General features: G+C 40.5%; 1 protein-coding gene across 1 annotated transcript in view; it reads right to left on the bottom strand.

The window, feature by feature from the left end:
• LOC115580941 (collagen alpha-1(I) chain) overlaps nt 1-17,463 on the bottom strand; it is a 137,396-nt gene that overhangs the window by 79,455 nt on the left and 40,478 nt on the right. Inside the window, exons 8-24 of the mRNA XM_030415680.1 lie at nt 13,716-14,213; nt 12,491-12,535; nt 11,383-11,502; nt 9,204-9,242; nt 9,061-9,114; nt 8,892-8,945; nt 8,692-8,799; nt 8,552-8,605; nt 7,377-7,430; nt 4,961-5,005; nt 2,702-2,755; nt 2,577-2,621; nt 2,409-2,462; nt 2,251-2,295; nt 2,110-2,163; nt 1,770-1,814; nt 1,614-1,667 (exon numbers count right to left, since the gene is read on the bottom strand). Of these exons, the coding sequence (XP_030271540.1) occupies nt 1,614-1,667; nt 1,770-1,814; nt 2,110-2,163; nt 2,251-2,295; nt 2,409-2,462; nt 2,577-2,621; nt 2,702-2,755; nt 4,961-5,005; nt 7,377-7,430; nt 8,552-8,605; nt 8,692-8,799; nt 8,892-8,945; nt 9,061-9,114; nt 9,204-9,242; nt 11,383-11,502; nt 12,491-12,535; nt 13,716-14,213 (1,422 nt within the window). The remainder of the gene's footprint in view (nt 1-1,613; nt 1,668-1,769; nt 1,815-2,109; nt 2,164-2,250; nt 2,296-2,408; nt 2,463-2,576; nt 2,622-2,701; nt 2,756-4,960; nt 5,006-7,376; nt 7,431-8,551; nt 8,606-8,691; nt 8,800-8,891; nt 8,946-9,060; nt 9,115-9,203; nt 9,243-11,382; nt 11,503-12,490; nt 12,536-13,715; nt 14,214-17,463) is intronic.

The following is a 17,463-nucleotide window of genomic DNA, read 5'->3' on the forward strand; positions in this document are numbered from 1 at the left end:
TCAAGATGTTTACTCTTGGAAAAAATCACATACACAATTAAAGATAAGCAAGAACAGTTTCGACACATCTGGGGCCCATTTATAAATTTTCTTAGAGACAAGGACTTATCTAGTATGTTGGACACAGCTAGGGGAGTTTAGTCATTACCTCTGCAATTGAATTAATTCTTTATTGATCTTTACAAAGCATTTTTTGCAGCTGATGTTGTTTCATCATGCAGGCTATATTTTACTCTTTTTATTTATATATTTACAAACCTGTTTATGTTTACCTGTTTAAACCTGTTTTATGTACATTCATTTATCTTGAATATTCAATATGTACGTTTGAGCCATCGTCCTTAAACATTCTCTTATAATTTGTTTTTATACAGGTTTTATGGAAAAAATGGACTCTCACGTACATTCATACATATCTATTGTTCCTGCTATTTTTGATATGGTTGAAAATTCAATAAACAGATTGTTGAAGAAAAAAAAAACGATGTATGATATGAAATAAGTCTTAAATCTAAGAAAAAATTTTGACAGCCCTGGTTTGATCAAATATTTTTGTAAATGTACATCTTTATCAGTCAGTCCAGCTGGCGTCAGGTCAGTGTGTTTGTCAAAGGAGAGGCAGGGACGTACTTATTAAGTCAGTTTCGAAGAAGACTAGTGTCTACACAGCATCAGTTAAAACAGGTATGGTAATAAAGTTACAAACGCAAATTTACTGACTGTTACAAAGAGTGGTGTAAAAATGCGTTGTTATGAAAACGTCTGTGCTTTTTTATCCTTGGATTGCGTCATCTGTGTAAACTCTGCCCAGTAGCTAGCCCTGATGAAAGATGAACATGAACAGACTCTGTCAGGCAAAGCTGAACTTTTGTACTGGAAAGGAGAGTGAGAGAAAGAGAAAGAGAGGTGATGGAGGTGAGAGACAGAGAGGTATAATTGTAAAGTTCCATTGGCAAATTATCATGATGGCCTTTATATTTCACCACTATATGGTTCAGTCTTGCGTATATAGACTACTTTGCTATTCTACAAATGAGTTGAATATAATAACCTGTTGTCTTTAGGCCTAATAGGCTGTATTGTAATGTGCTATAATGTATGAAATATATTTATCTCAATTTATCAATCAACCAGTTTTCTCAAAATTCCCCAGAAGTCATCATTTAAGGGGTCATTTTTCTAATTCTCTTACGGGTGATCATGCCCCTGGACCACTCTAGAATGGAGGGGGCCCAAAAAGTACCCTCTACCACATAGCAAATGTAAAATTTGGACCCCGGTATTTCTAATATCCTGTGTTGTTGAGTATTTATTCAGGTCAAAACTTGGGACGACAAATCTAGAGACCAGTCTAGTTTTCTAGTAGTCAAGATTCAAGTAAGTCAAGTCTCACAGCCAACAAGTCCAAGTCTAGTCTAAAATCAGTTTCTGTGATTTAAGACAACAATTCATGCAGACTACACTCTAGATCCAAAGAAACACACCAAAAGCCAGGAACTTTTCACAACTTTTCTACTAACAGTAGAACATATGGAATTTTGAGACAGTATTATCTGAACTGAGTAACTGAAAACTGGAATTAAACATTAGAGTAATGGATTCATATTATTTACCATGGGCCCTTCATTGCCAGGAAATCCTTTTGTTCCAATGGGACCTATTTCACCCTGTCAGAGAAAACAAAGGAAACAGTGTCAGTACAGTACAAGCTCGATGCGATTAGCCCACTGAGCAAATATTCATCTGGAGATGATCGCATCAAAACCTACCACATCCCCTTTTGGACCAGGAAGGCCATCATAGCCGGGCTGACCCTGACAAAAACACATTTTAAGAAACTGTGACTAGAACATAACATTTATGATAATGTGGCACACTTTGGGGCCAAATGAAGCCGTAAGGCACAGGTTTGTCAATTTTCCACATATACTCAAAGGAAGTGGATATTGTAGTTTGTTGAGTTATGCCTCTCCATTTCTATTAATAGTTAGGCCTTGTAATGTCCTATAATAAATAACCACTCTCATTATAATATTCAATTTGCTTGATTGATGTTTGTTATGTGTGTATGTGTCTATAAAGGTAGGATGCCATACTCATGAAATTTACCTGACTCCCTCTCGGTCCTGGTGAGCCTGTCTCTCCTGCTAATCCTGACGGGCCCTGTTAAAGATGCAGATTAATTATCTATTCTGCTGAGTGACCATCAGTACTTTATGTGAAGTCTAATAGGTGAATTGAAAAACATACTGGGGGTCCTTTACGACCGCGTGGACCAGTTGGACCTTTATCCCCCTGTAGAGAGCAATGAAAAAACTATGTAAACAACCATATTTGTTTTTTTAATTAACTGACTTAAATTTAAACAATTTGAAGGGAAAATGGTAAAGCTTTGCATATGAATTCACCTCAGACCCATTCAGTCCAGGTGGTCCTATACTGCCTGTAGCCCCTGGTGCACCCTAAAAAAGTCCAACTAAAAATAAGTGTTTCTAGTCATCTCTTTATCAAAAGCAGTTCATCATTAGTTCAACAAGAACACTGTGAGGCAAGTACAGGCACAATTTCAAGCTCACCATTGAGCCTGGAGGACCCTTCATTTCATCATGCCCAGAGTCCCCCTGATTAAAAAGTACAAGTGAACATAGTAAGACACTTCAGTGAGGAGAATGCGAGCAATACAGTGTAAGAGACATCCTACCTGTGGTCCCAGAGATCCAGGAAGCCCCTGAATGCCTCTTTTACCTAAAGGACCCTGATAAACACAGTTAGTAAAGTTAAAGTTTGCATCAAGTCAAGTTGATTATTAAGTATACATCCATCTCACACTGATTTACACAACAGTAGAAATAAGGAGAACATAGTGATTTTTGTTCTGAGTTGGTCTGAGCAAGGGTGCTAAAAGCAGATGGATCATCCATGAGGTAAATGACTATGTATTTCAAGCTCTTTGTCCCACAGCTGTAATGCACACTTTATGTTACAAATTTGTCTGAGATGATAACATCATCATGGTTATTCTTCCTCTTTTTTATTTTCTTTTTATCAGACTGCAGGTGCAGACGGACTTCTAATGGGCACAGAAGAGGAGGATGTCAAGCTAATGCTCAGGATTACTATGAAAGGTGAGCTTGTTCATATGTTACACATCAAACTCACATTTGTCTAAGTGTTTTGATGAATTCATGGAGTCATGGCATGTCATTCTAAATAGAGATGCACCGATCAGGATTTTTGGGGCCGATCACTGAAAGCAGTATCTGCCGATCCCGATATTGCTGATCACCGATCACAGCGTCAAATCCATAAATTTTTCTATATTGTTGTCTTGTGTAACTTTCATATATTTAATTAATGATTCTTCTTACACAACATTGACATTGTATTATTAAGTATAAAAATTAGGAGATGAGAAAGTATCATGAATTGACCACCGTTTTATTGCAGGCTGAGGCAATGTGCAATATTTCACACTCTAGTGGCTCTTAGAGACAACTTGGACTCAGCTTACACAGAGTAACTGTAGCTTACTAGTGGGAATGCAGTCAGGGTGGGAATTTTGTCATTTTAGGGGCAAGTCCATTTGGCCTTCAGTTTTTTTTTCAGGGGCTCCAAGGCCACATGACAGGGCACAAAGGCCACTGAGTAAAATGTGTTGATTTACCTTTCACACTGATACCATAACATCCTAATTTATAATAAGACATGGATTGTGTATTAAAACAATTTTTTTATACCAAAATCAAGTTAAAGTTACATTAGAAAGTAGTTTTTGTTAAGTAGGGTTAGGGTGAGGGGTTTTTTGTGACACCTCACTGAATATTAGTGTTATTGAATATTTCTCCCAATAGAAATTCCCCCAAATTATGGCAAAGCAAATTTTTTCCAAACAAAAAATTGTAGAATAACCAGCAGGAGACCACTGATGTGTGGAGTGATTTTGGTGACACTACACTCTGAATAATAGTGAAGTTATTGAATTTTTTGTAGTTTCTCTTTTCAGTGTTGGACTTTGTAGACGGTCCCTGCGCTCTCGTCTCACAGCTGGCTGACCATACAGACCAGAGTTAATGTCCAGACGCTCGTTTTGATGAAAATACGGTTGTAGCTCGTTGTCTTCCTCACTACGGTAGGAAAGAGCCGTCGTTTGTGTTTTAACAAGGTTTCACTTATGAGTTATTGATCCGGGAAGTTCGAATCTGTGAATATATTTCCAACTTTACCGGACTAAATCCTACCACATAAGTCAGTTACGTATCATGTCAAAACCGGCTGAGCTCGCTCGCTGTGCTGTAAGTTTGGTTCTTCTGTTTTGAGACGCTGCTGCTGTTTGAGAGGCTTTCACGTGAGATCATCGTGATGATGAGACTCCACCTGCGCGAACCGCGGACTCACTGAAGTTACTGTGAGTGACTACTGTGCACTCAGGTTGCTGTAATTCAGGGCAAGCTCGCTACGCTGACCGGGGCCGGGCCAGGGGCACAGAGGCCACTGTGGCCGTACGGTGAGTTTTCTTTTCACGGGCCAAAGTGCGGGGCAACGGCGGCCATGAAATCCCTGCATGCAGTTAATGCACTGTCTTTATACTTAAAGTCATCTGATCGGCCTGATGTGATCTATTTTGAGAACTCCGATCAAAACCGATAGGGGCATTATCGGCCGATTGCGATTGGTTGCCGATCGATCGGTGCATCTCTAATTCTGAATTGAGCTGTACAAGGAGTAGGTGTTGTGAAACCATGCACATGTGTAGTAGAAGTACAACCTGCTAGAAAAAGCTTTTTAAACTGTTTATGTTCTGGTAACCACTAAAAGAGAAGTCCTGGCTCCCTCTCCCTGCCCAGGGGAGTTGTCAAGATGGCTGCCAAGTGGCAAGCCTTAACTAAAACGGACTTTGGTGTAACTTCCCATGACAAGTAAACTTCCCTTTTAAATACAATCAACTAGTCGTCTCTCTTACAGGTGGGCCAACAGGTCCATCTTCTCCTGGCTCCCCTTTAGATCCCTGGAGAGTACAAAGACAACATTCAAACTAAATAAATTGTTTCATATTTTCAACTGTTACCAATGTATACTGAAACTGCACATTTGAAAATGATTAGTTTTTCCCTTAAGTAGGGAACCCAGGAATATTTAATGTTAAAGGTCCCATATTATTTTCATTAATTTCACACAGCTGTCAGAGGTCCAACAACACTGTATTTGAAATTGTCATGACTGTAGATTCATGTCCTTTTGTTATGTTCAGATTTTGGTTTTGTGTCTTGTATTCTCCTGCATTTGATTTCCATGACTTTTGTCTTGTGTCTCATGTTTTGTTTTTCCATGTCTCATGTGTCCTTTAAGTTCCCCTGTGTCTTGTGTCTCTAGTCCTTTAAGTGTCTTAGGTTTTTTCCTCTGTCTTCCTCTGTCTGTAGTTTTGTTTCCCTCCATGTTTCTCCTCTGTGCTCCTCCCCTGCTCATTACCACACCTGGCCTCCTCCCTCCTCTCTCTCCTTACCTGTTCCTTGTCTGATCGTTAGTGTCTATGTTAAGTCTCTGCTTTCCCTCTTGTCTTTGTCCGGTCATTGTTTGCCTCTGTCTGTGTCCATGCTCCCTTTCATGCGCCTGCTCCTGTCTGTTCCCAGTTCCCCATGGTATGTGTTTTTGGACTTGAGTTTTGCATTTTGCCTTTTGATTTGAACTTTGCTTTTGTTTTTAACTTTGTACTTTTGGTTTGCACTTTGTTTAGCTATCTTGGTTGCTACTTTGCTTTTGTCCCTTTTGTCTAGTTTTTGGTCTAGCCCCCTTTTGTTGTTCTTGTTCAGCTTTAAATTAAAGCTTGCCTTTTGTTTCCCCATATCCTTGCCCCCCGTGTGTAACTGCATTTGGGTCCAACTCCTATCTCCAAAGCCTTTTAGTTTTTCCCCCTTTATCCTAAACGTGACAGAAATGTTTTGCCCCAAACCCATCCGTGGTCCTGAACAGCTGTCTAAAGTCGCTCAAGTGAGCTCTACTGAGAACAGGCTGTTTCTGTGCCTGCACCTTTAAATGCTAATGAGCTCTGTCTGTCAACGCCTACCTTGCCTGCTACACGCCCCTCTCAGGGAGACAATGCCGCTTACGCTAGGGGTTTTATGTGCTAATGTTTATGGTGCATGTAACGCTATGGCTCGCTGAGATGCTGTCATTCAACCATACCAGTTTGACCCAGAATCTGAAATACAGATTCTGCGGCTGCAGCAGGACATTTCTGAATGGTTAGTGTGTCTGAATATGTTACTTAGTTTGTGCGTATGTGTTGTTACATTTACTACCATGTAGCTAATGGCTAACAGCTGGCGAAAGCTGTGTTTGTCTCCAACACAGTCTCCAAACTCTTGGACATTGTTCGCATCGTCTCTGTCTCCAGTCTGCACATGTTTCCAGACTTTTTACTGTGACAACCAAGCTCCCTTGTGATATTATTAACATTAAATTCGCTTCAAACGCCATTGCATAGCGGACCAAGGGGACCAATTTCCAGCTGACTTCACCATACTCGTAGGCAACTGTAAATACCATCAAAACATGGCGACACTTACCTGTGGCTCGGGTGCAGTTGCTGGGTCCGGTATGGTTGGGACTGATCCTTTTACGAGGGTCAGTGTCGAGGCAAAGCCAGCTTTATACTGAACCTCTTTACTGAAGCAGTCCGACGTGAAGTGGTTAGCACACACATACAAGCTAACAGGAAGCGTAGCCGGCACGTTGTTGTTAAAAATGAAACGCAACCACTGTCTCTTCTGTTGTTCTGTAGCTGGGACAGAATATAGGCACCGATGTTGATTTATACAACCAACAACCAAGCAATTTGTGTATCTTGTGTGAACTTCACCTCGGGGATGGACGCCCCCCTCTCGGATATCATCACACAGAGGAGGCTGGCCTATGTAAATGACTCCTTTCGTTACGTAACGACAGGAGCAGAATCTGAACAGCCTGTAGGAGCGCCGTGTTACCAGTGGGTGGGCTGCAGAGACCATGCAGGAATCACTTGCTTTCCTCATTCTGGGAGTTGGCAGGCTCAGGGAGGACCAGTTTATATGTGTAGAGACCAGAGAAAACGTGTTTTTTATGATATGGGACCTTTAAACTTATTCCACTTAATTGTTAATTAACTGATTAGGAAACATTAAATGAATGTTACATGTCATAGAATATGACATGCACACAGTTGTGGAAATGGCAGTCGGGATGGCAGCGGTACTTTCAAATACTGCAGCTTTAGTTGAAGTTCAGAACATTTTCAGCCAGGAGAGGGTGATGCAGTCAAACCTCTATGGCATCTGCGGCACACAGAGGATCACAGCAGAAGATGCTGATATTCATCAAAATAATTTTTTTTTTATACTGACCTTTTCCCCTTGCCTCCCTCTGTCTCCACTTGGTCCAGGCACTCCAGTGAAACCCTGCAGTTCAGGACACAGAGAAAACACAACTTAATGCTTTGTATAGCAACATCCTTCTTTTGATTCACTGAGTTCATATCCAGAGCTGCCGAGTGCAGTCTGTTGGCCACTGAGAAGTGGTTGGGAATAAGGTGGCTTGATACAAATTTTGGCTACAAACCGACTCGTAAAACACCCCAGGGCTGATGTGAACTCTGTTGGACTTGATGGTGACAGTGAAGAGGGAAGCAAATATCTTTAGCAAACATGATGAGCTCCAGAGGTGCAGCAAGCTGTTGATTTTCACCTCTCACCTAATTTCAGTGCAGTGCAGAGGTACACTATGCTGGGTCTGAATCCTTCATTATTCATTATTTACTGCATACTTTATATTGTATTCACATAATGTGTCTGTAAGAAAATGATTATACCTTTTATTACTGTTTATTCATCTTCTCATATTGATTAGTAAATGAGTGAAGTCTTCTGGATAGTGCCCTCCCGGTGAACCTTCCTTGATTTACTGAGAATACCCAATCATTTGGTTGCTCTGGAGTTCAATGCTAATGCAGCATACATAGTACACACTGATGGGACAGTTGGAAACAAGGTGGCTGACTTACTGTCAGTGGAACTGAAGAGTTCAGAGTTGTTGTTATGATGTTTTCATATATTCAAAGCATTTTAAAAGCAATTCACCACTCTATTATCTGTATCCCTAATCTGTGGGTGGGATTTAACCCAGAAGTGGGTGTGGCAGGCTGAATGTGTTGATTTAAGCCTGAAATGGATATGAGTTGATCAGAAATTGCTGTGTTATTGATTAAAAAACTAATAGCAGAACAGCCTCAGAACTGAGCTTCAGACCAACAGTAGGAGAACTGTTTACAGGCTGAGATATTTATACACTTATGATACTAGTGCTGAGTACTTACTCTACCCCATAGAATAGAAGTAAAGTAGTATTTAGTATAAATATAGAATATAGAGATTTTATTACAATTAAAATTAGCTTTTTAGCTTTGGCTAAACAATCTATGACATTAAAAATAACTATAACAACAATGGCAATAAACCTAATACTAATATTAATAAGTAATGGATAATTAATCATTGGTTACTTGACTTAACTACACGCTTACCTCATCACCTTTCTCCCCTGCTGAAGCGGCCTCTCCTTTGAAACCTCTGGGACCCTGATGGGAAACCACATTTAACCAAATGTTCATAAATAAAGCACAGAGCAATGATTTCTCTTCATGAGGGAACTGGTCATTCCTACCTGTAGCCCAGGTGGTCCTGGTGGCCCACAATGACCATCCAAACCTTGACCGCCATTTCTGCCCCTCCTCCCTGTATTGCCAGGGAGACCCTTTGGCCCAGGGTAACCCTAATACACATATACAGTCACATGATATTATGCTACAATGCATAATGCAGCTACTAATATTAAAGAAAGGGTTTTTCAATTTCAAAATTTACCATGTGTCCTCTCTGACCTGGTATCCCTGTGTTCCCTGAATCTCCAGGAATACCCTTAATATGAATTTAATAACAGCCTTAAAAATACTTGAAAACATAAAGCAGGGTCAAATATCTGAACGTCATAAGAAATTTTACATTATGTGAGAACAAGTGATGTTAAACTCACTGGAGGGCCAGATTTGCCCATTTCACCCATGGGTCCAGGAGGACCTGGCATCACCTGAAGAGTCCAGGGGAATAAATCAGTGACCTGCTCTGATTGATCATCTCACATAATCTCAGATCCAGTTTGAAAGCTGAGCTACTCACCGCCCAGCCAGCTCTGAGTATTTGATAGACAGATGATCTCTGGCAAAATAAGCAATCACAATTAGAAGTGAAAATGAGACATTTGATAGTTGCTGATATACTACAACAAATATAATGGAGATTATAATTGAAGGCAATCAAGGTAGTAAAATCCAATCATAATGACAGTTTGTTATAAAAATATAGGCACTGATTTTATACATTAAATGGGCAAGTTCTAACAAAAGTCTACAGCAAAAGGAACATGCTCACATTGAAAATGTTGAACTGGTGGTGTTTACTGTCTATCATGTTGTTCATTTTAGCTTAGGTTTTTTTCATGTTAATATTTGCTGACTTGCAGAAACACAAAGTACAGCTGAGGCTGATGGGAATGTCCTTAGTTTTGCAGATATGTTAATCTTAATCTAAAAAATAGGAACTGGGCCCTGCTGGTTGCACTAGATGAAAAGCCAGAGGACCACGAAAGTCATTAAGAATCACTGTTTGAGAAAACATATGTACATGTATGTACAACATTTTGTGGCAATCCATTCAACAGCTGTAAAGATACTTAACTGAAAATCTCCACCTTAGTGTGGCACTAGAGTAAACAACATTTAAAAAAAAATCTTTTAATGAATCTTGACTAAAGTGGTGGACTGACTGAACCGATAAATGTTTGCCCCCTTATGGAGATTATTTCCCATCAATAAAACCTCTGACACCATAATTCACTTTGAGCAGCTACTGGCTTTTTCCTGCATTTTTTTCTGTTGCAGTCTTCTTTGTTTTAATGCACAGTGCACATGCACTCAAAAGACGACAATTTCCGTAGGAAAGCTGAGAGTGAGCACAATGCTATTAAACACAGTTGGTGGACTGTCTTGGTTGACACACTACATGTCATGTTACACTTGAGATTGCATATGTAGCCAAAAGACTTGAGTGTGTGACAGAGTGTTGAGAGCTCCATGCAGTGCATCCTGTAGTGCTCTGATGGTTGTTAAGTGATACGGCACAGAGCTCACTGTCACTGCTTTCTGAGAATCAAGAGAAGCGCTGGTCTACTGCAGCACACAGGAGTCCTTCTGGTCTATTACACCACCCAGCTCTGCTCCTTCAGGTCATATTTGTCTTGGCAATGGTGCTGCAGTGGGGGTAAAAGTGGAGCCTGGCCAACCCCGTTAAGGTGAAACCCTGGCAGAGAGACCTGGACCTCCCTTAAGTCTCATTGTGTCTCTGTGGACTGAGCAGTCAGAGCCTTCAGTGTACTCCGAGGGGAAGGCAACACTAAGGTCTTTCACAGCCAGCTCGACCCAGCCAGATGGATGGTCAGAAAGCAAAATGCAGGGTCTGACCTGGCATGTGGTCTGGATGGGCTCCAGTTACAATTCTTGGCAGATACTTCACCTTTCATTAGAGTTTGAGAGAGCACACAGAGCTTTGGTCATCTAAATACACTGTCGACACACTGGGAGAGGATTACTCAGCCCTGCCTGAAATAAAGGCCCAAATCTCTATGTAGTCAGTCTATATTCAATCATTGCATAAGTAGTGTATCTGCATGCAGGGGTGTCATGGGTAGACAGTTTGAATCATCTGGAGAAACTGTTGTTTTCTGTGTTCATCTGACTGCTAGTGCTTTAATCCTCCATCTTCAAGCATGTTTAAATTTTTTTCGTCTTTTAAAAAAATATAAAAAAAAACTGAACTGATTCTTTTACCTTATTAAATAAAACTAGACACACAACAATCACACCAATATGAATAAGATACAGTAGAAGTACACAAACAGTTGCATAATCTGTTCACTTTCAAGAGTTGGATTCTTTTTTTACTGACGCCTTCTTATTGAGGCTGCTTTCAGGACATAAAACTTTTTCGAAACAGATGTTGGCTTTTGTAGGTTGCAGCATCAAACCTGTGAGCCTTCCACACTGCTGTCACTGTAGCATTGGCATCACCATGTGTTCACTGAATTGTTCCAATACAGAAATTGTTATTGTTACTACATTGACAATTCAAGTGATTTCAATGATAGAAAGCAGCTGGGAAGACAGGGGTGACAGTAGCAGTCAGGATTAGACTACGTGTGGTAAGGACTTGAAGAGTTGGTCTGAGACAACCTCTCTGGAGCACTGCTGCTACAGCATTGTCCAAATCTTCAAGGGTCTGTGGGTGTTGCATTTAGATTTACCCTAAAAGCAGTCCAGTCCTCCTCAGAGTTCCTCCATAGGTAGAGAGTGGGGAGTCCTGGAGGTCCTGGAGGTCCTGGATCACCTTTCCTCCCATTTAGGCCTTGAATACCATAAGAGCCCTGCAGGAGAAAAGATCACATGATTTCCATTAAGTAAAACACATATTTCATGAATGTACTGTGATATTGATAAAAGGTGGGTTCTCTCATATGTTATGTGCTTACTATGTTTCAAACGGTCTCTTTTGTGTTTGGTTCAGATTGTTTAGGCTGGTGTTTAAACTGTCATTCAAACGTGTGCTGGTCAAACCACTGGACCGAGACCACTTCAACAAGAGGTTTAGTTGAGGTTTGCACATGATGTAAAATCAAAGCAGACTGACCACTGGACTTCATGATAGAGGACATGTGATTCAGAGCTTAACCACTATGTCCATTTTGGTTTATCTGCCTTTCATGGGAATGGTCCAAAAAGAAATCAACAATAAACAATCTTTATGTGGAATGTAGTAATAAGAAACCATGGTAACATATTGTGCATCAGCATGAGGGCAGGGATTTACCCTGATACATTAGAAAAAGAGTTAAAGCAAAGATGTGTTGAGCTTGCGTCCTCATCTAATTGAAGCTATCTAGCAGCACCTCCTATATCATTCCTATAAATACCCTCCTTTATGTCCTTAATACATCTTTCCATCACATACTATAGTCCTTGCTGCAGCCTTCTTGAAGCTACATTATAGAAAAAAAGAAATCTAATAAATGCTGCGGCATCTGGCTAACAGAACCAGCGTTGCCAAGTTTCTTTTTGTCAATCTTGTCAGTCCTAGCAACAGTAACTGAGTGGGGAAGACTCTTGACACCTCATTCTTGTCCTGATTGCTTTAGCCATCACAATTCTTGACATACTATGAGTCTATATGTATGTATCTATATGTCAGCGTGTAGACATGGGAGTTAAAATGGGCCCTTGTCCATGGAGCAGAGTAAAAGGAGTTAACAGGATAACATCTGGAGTACACAAGAGGATCTGGTTTATACTCTTGGAACAGGGTGCATGTCTTCTCATATCATCATACTCTTATTATGATTACTTAAAAACACTTACCTTATCACCTTTAAATCCAAAAAAGCCTTCTCTTCCAGCACATCCCTGTAAGAACAACATTGAATTGAACTATTTTAAACATATGTAGACCACTTATTGGCAGCAACTGACTGGCCTGCTGTCTGGGCTCATCCACAGTGTGATGATCTTACAAAGAAAAGGTCACTGTGGTCTATCCAACATGTTATTAATGCAATGTTTTTCTCTCTACCCTGCAATTTTACAAGTTGAATCAGGCCAATGTATGAGTCAACTTCACGTAGGTTGATGCAACCATACTGTTTGCACAGAATGACCAAAACCTCCACTTTCAACCAAAATACAGGCCCATTAAAGAGAGCTAACTTGGGTAATTACATAAGCCGCACAGGGGAAATGGGAAAGCTGAAAACCTTGATTGAAATTGAAAAGAAAAACAGTTTATGCTGCCGAAGTTACTTTGGTACCACCCAAAGTGAGGTTTGCAGCTCCTCTGCAGAGTTCTGACAGAGGTTCTGAAACAGTTCCACATTCACAAGAGTGAGACTCACACAAAACACAAGTTGTTGTTTTTCTATTTCCACATGACTGTGGATTTAACAAATAAGAGCTACAACGTGCTAACTTGTGAGCTTTAAAGGTGTTGGTTTGGACAGAGCCAGTGAGTTTGAGATTTAGAGCCAAGGACAGGGAAGGAAAATGAAACAGTACAGTGAGTCACACTGAAACATTGTTGGTTTTGGTCTTTTCATGTTGACAGGAAGAACAATATAGAATAACACCAGCCTCATACTCTAAGATAATGTCAATACCATGTGAGGGCAGTCCTAAAGGTGTCATTTGAAGAATATGGCCAGAATTCAAATATAGCACCAGTAACATAGGGGGCAGCACATAACTAGAGAAACCTACAACTGCTTTGCTAGCAATCCTTTGCTGTAGCTAATTACTGTTAATTAGCTTTGTACTAGCAGACAGGACAGACTGGAGCTAGCTGGTTAGCATTCTGACTTCAGCGGACATCTCCTCAACACACTCCTCAGATATATTTGACAGAACATCACACTGTAGTTTCTTCACATTCTGTTAATAATGGTGGTTCATTTTTAAATGTTACAAACAAAAATTATTGCCATATGTTATACTTTGCCCCCTTAATTATAATGGTTTAGGCACTAAATTGTATTAAATAATGTTCCCTTGATTAATGCGTATCGGATTAATTTCATCCTAAAGAGATGCTTACTCTTCTTCCCCGTGGTCCAATTGGACCAGTCGGACCTTTGTGGATTCGGTAGATTCTCTGGTCAGATCCATAGATAATGTTGCCTGTTCCAGTAGCAGGTAGAGATGGTAGTGACTCCCTTTGCTGCAGACTGGAATGCCGCCCTTCCTCATTGTTTCTTAAAAGACTATTTGTCTCCAAGTGTTCCTTACTTGCCATCGATGGTATCATGTTCTCATCCATCAGTAAAGTAACATTATGAGCTTTGACCTCATGCATTTGTGTCAATGAATCAGGCATGGCCGTGCTGACTACAATATGTACGGTTGAGTCTGCTGCACTTTTCTGAACACTATTTTCATCAGACATTTGGATGTTTGAAGAGAAGTCAATGTCCTGAACTCTTTCGTCTTCTTTGTTGATGTTGATGTGAGGTTCATCAACAAGTTTAAAGCCATGAGTTTGGTCTCCAGCATCTTGATATGTGTTGTCTGGAGGGTTTCTCTTTAGCAGGTGATCCTGAGGGTAAAGAGGCAAGAAATTGCAATCACAAAGTTGTGTCTTCAACAGCATTACATGTGTAACTCTGGAGAACAGGCTGTTGAACACATGCAGTAGGTAGGTTGTATCAAATCCCCTTAAAATATTGTAATTAAAGATATTGCTCTCCAGGCATGCCTCACTGTCAGTGCTACCGGGAAATCCAAGTAGAGGGACCCAGACTGTCTGCTGCCTTGTTCAGTGAATACTGTATCCCTGTACAGTAAACTGACTCTCTGTGTTTAAGGGGAGGGTATTAACAGAGGTAAAGTGGGGACACACTCTACACACTTTCTCTGCCTGAAAACACACTCACCCAGTAGAGAGCCCAGCCAGTCCACCCAATTTCAGCTACTGCAAAATATCCAGAAAACTACCGGTTATTGTGGCATGAAACCTGCGATGGGAATTCATATTCCAAAGAGTACGGTTCCAAATGATTTTGGTTCCATTGCAGCATTATCAGATCGAAATGTTCTCAATGTAAACATATTTGTCCATGAAAGCTTTTGGTACTGTCATTACCTATGGATATTGATGGTCCCCAGAGGACGATTTCTACTGTTTATGGTGACCCACTGACCCTCTCATCTTTATTTTCAGGCTTAAAACATACACTTGGGCAGAATGCAATGACATTTAATAAGGACATTCGTTCCATCTAGATTGCCAACCCTTTCCAGTTTCCATGAGGACAAATGACACGTTTGCACATGAAACTGATGCTTAGGTCATTGCTGTTCAAAAGCTAAAGCTCAAATCATAATGTTCTGGAAAGTAAGGCACCATGCAAATGTGCCGATATAATTTAAGAATCTGGCAGCACCATGGAGCAGGTCACTAACACAAGACTGGAGCTGATGGACTTAAAAGATCACCTGATACAAAAATGAGTAGATAACACTGCTCAGCTGAGTGGCCTGAAGAGTGTCAGAATACTGAGGCAGCGCAGTCAGAAATTCCCCTTATTCAGCAGCACACCATGCTCCTTTATCCTGGACAAGCTGCCATTATTGCTACAGCTCTCCCAGCAAGTAGACACTTGATTGCTCTGCACCTGAGCCTATTTGTCAAGCTAATCTTCCACACACTGCTCATCACTATTGCTCTGACAGATGGGGACCACTGTATGAATAAACTGAGAATCAAAATCAGAGCAAATCCTAAAACAACTAGCTGAAAGACCATGACCACACTGAGGGTGAGGAGAAATGCCCAGACACAAAATTCATTGTGTTTCTATAGGATTCTATAGAAGTGATGCAGGCACTTACCTGCCCTGAGGTTTTATACATTTTCATGAGAATGGCAATTCTGTTCAATTGTGCAACAAAACTGGAGCATCATAAAAACCCTTTCATGCTTTGATCACTTTTCGTTATCAGCTCCTTTAATATGCAGTGTGCCACAAGAGTCAATTCTGGACCCACTCAACTACTCATCATACATGCTGCCCGTTTCATATATTAGGGTGGGCTGGGAAGGGCAGGGGTGGTGACAGTTACATACATTCCAACATAATGTCATGGAGCTGCAGCGTCGCATTCCGGGAAATCATTTGTTGTAATATTCAGGCAAGAAACTTGCAAGTAATAAAATCTACTTACCTGATTTTTAAAAAAGAACTGACAACAATATGTTGATGGTGATACAAGTTACTACAATGTCAATGTCAAGCTATGAAAAATGTCACATAACACACCACGCAAGTCTTAAGTCTGATGTACGTGTTATTTTTAATTTTATAATTATTTTTGTAATGTCTGTGACTGGCTGCAGGGTGTCAAGTAACTCTTGATGTACGGGTGTCTGTGGAACTTCTCAAGTAGTTCCAAGGGAACTACTTCACCATTTTAAATTAATTCACTACAGGCTTTACCTGAAATGAGTGGCATTGGCATCAGCTGACTGCAGACCACTCAACATAAGAAATTTGATAAATAAAAAAAGGGTGAATATGTTATTAGTGCATCATTCTCCAAACTTCTCTGAACACCAAAAGATGGTGCTTCTTTCACAAAAGCTGCAGGAAATAGCCTACACACAAACCCTCTGAACACAAGTCATCATCTCATCCTGTTCTGCTTCTACTACTACTCTTGTACTGGCTACTTCAGGCTGCGGCCGACAGTACACATGGCCAGTCATTTGTTCATGAAAATCTTGATATTGATTTGGGGACAATCACATTGCTGGCTAGTTCTGTTGTTAAACAGACTGTTAATTGATATTTTTTGTTTGTAAACCATATGCAATGTTAAGCAATCGACTTTGAGTATTGTTTAATGCATTACGTTAGCTATCTGGCTAACAGCTGAGCCGAAGGATTCAATGAGCCGAGTGGATTAGTTTATCTCCCCTTGCTAAGCCTAATCAAAGGTTTGTCCTGTTTACTGGAGCAGAGAACATCATCTCACTTGCATTAGAACTTTAAAGGATTTAAATGATTGTTCAGCTATTAGTCACACTTTCAGTTGTTGACACAGAAACACATTATTGCTTGCAGAAAATGTATAATTGAATCCCATAATGCACGAAAATATAAAAAAATAATGGTTTTGGTGTTCTTTTATTTGGCAAGTGACCCTGGTTTAAAGTGAAACTCTCACCAGAAAGCAGCCAAGGCTTTATTTGTGAATGTATTTGAGTCGTACCTTCGTGTAAAAGCATAATTTTGATGAAAGAGGCACTTTTAAGATTTACCGTAGTTTCGTTTTCGGGCAAGCTCATTTTCAATGGAGTGCAGGGGCACTTTTATGCTAGCATCAAAATCTCTATTTTTAAAACACTAAGAAGGTTGGACACAACATGAAACTTTGCTTGTAGTATCACCAGGGTCTCTACACATGAACACGAGCATTGAGAACATTGTTTGTGTACACAGAGTTTACTAAAAGAAGGTTTTTGGACAACTCACGTTAGTAGCTGTATCTCCGGCGCTCCGCCATCATGGCAAAATGTGCCGATCCCCGAGTGCGACCTAACAGGAAGGCTTGAGGAGCGGTCCACCATTACTCTCCTGCCTGTTAGGTCACACTCGAGGATCGACACTTTTTGTCTGCCATGACGTCACGACGTATCGTGCCAGAGATGCTACTGCTCAGGTGAGTCCTATGGTAAATCTTAAAAATGCCTCTTTCGTCGTAATTATGCTTTTACACGAAGGTTTGACTCATGTTCAATCACAAATAAAGCCATCCAATCCATTAACTGCAGATATACACCTCGC

The sequence above is a fragment of the Sparus aurata genome, chromosome 5, assembly GCF_900880675.1.
Source record: "Sparus aurata chromosome 5, fSpaAur1.1, whole genome shotgun sequence".
In the NCBI taxonomy this organism is placed as follows: Eukaryota; Metazoa; Chordata; class Actinopteri; order Spariformes; family Sparidae; genus Sparus; species Sparus aurata.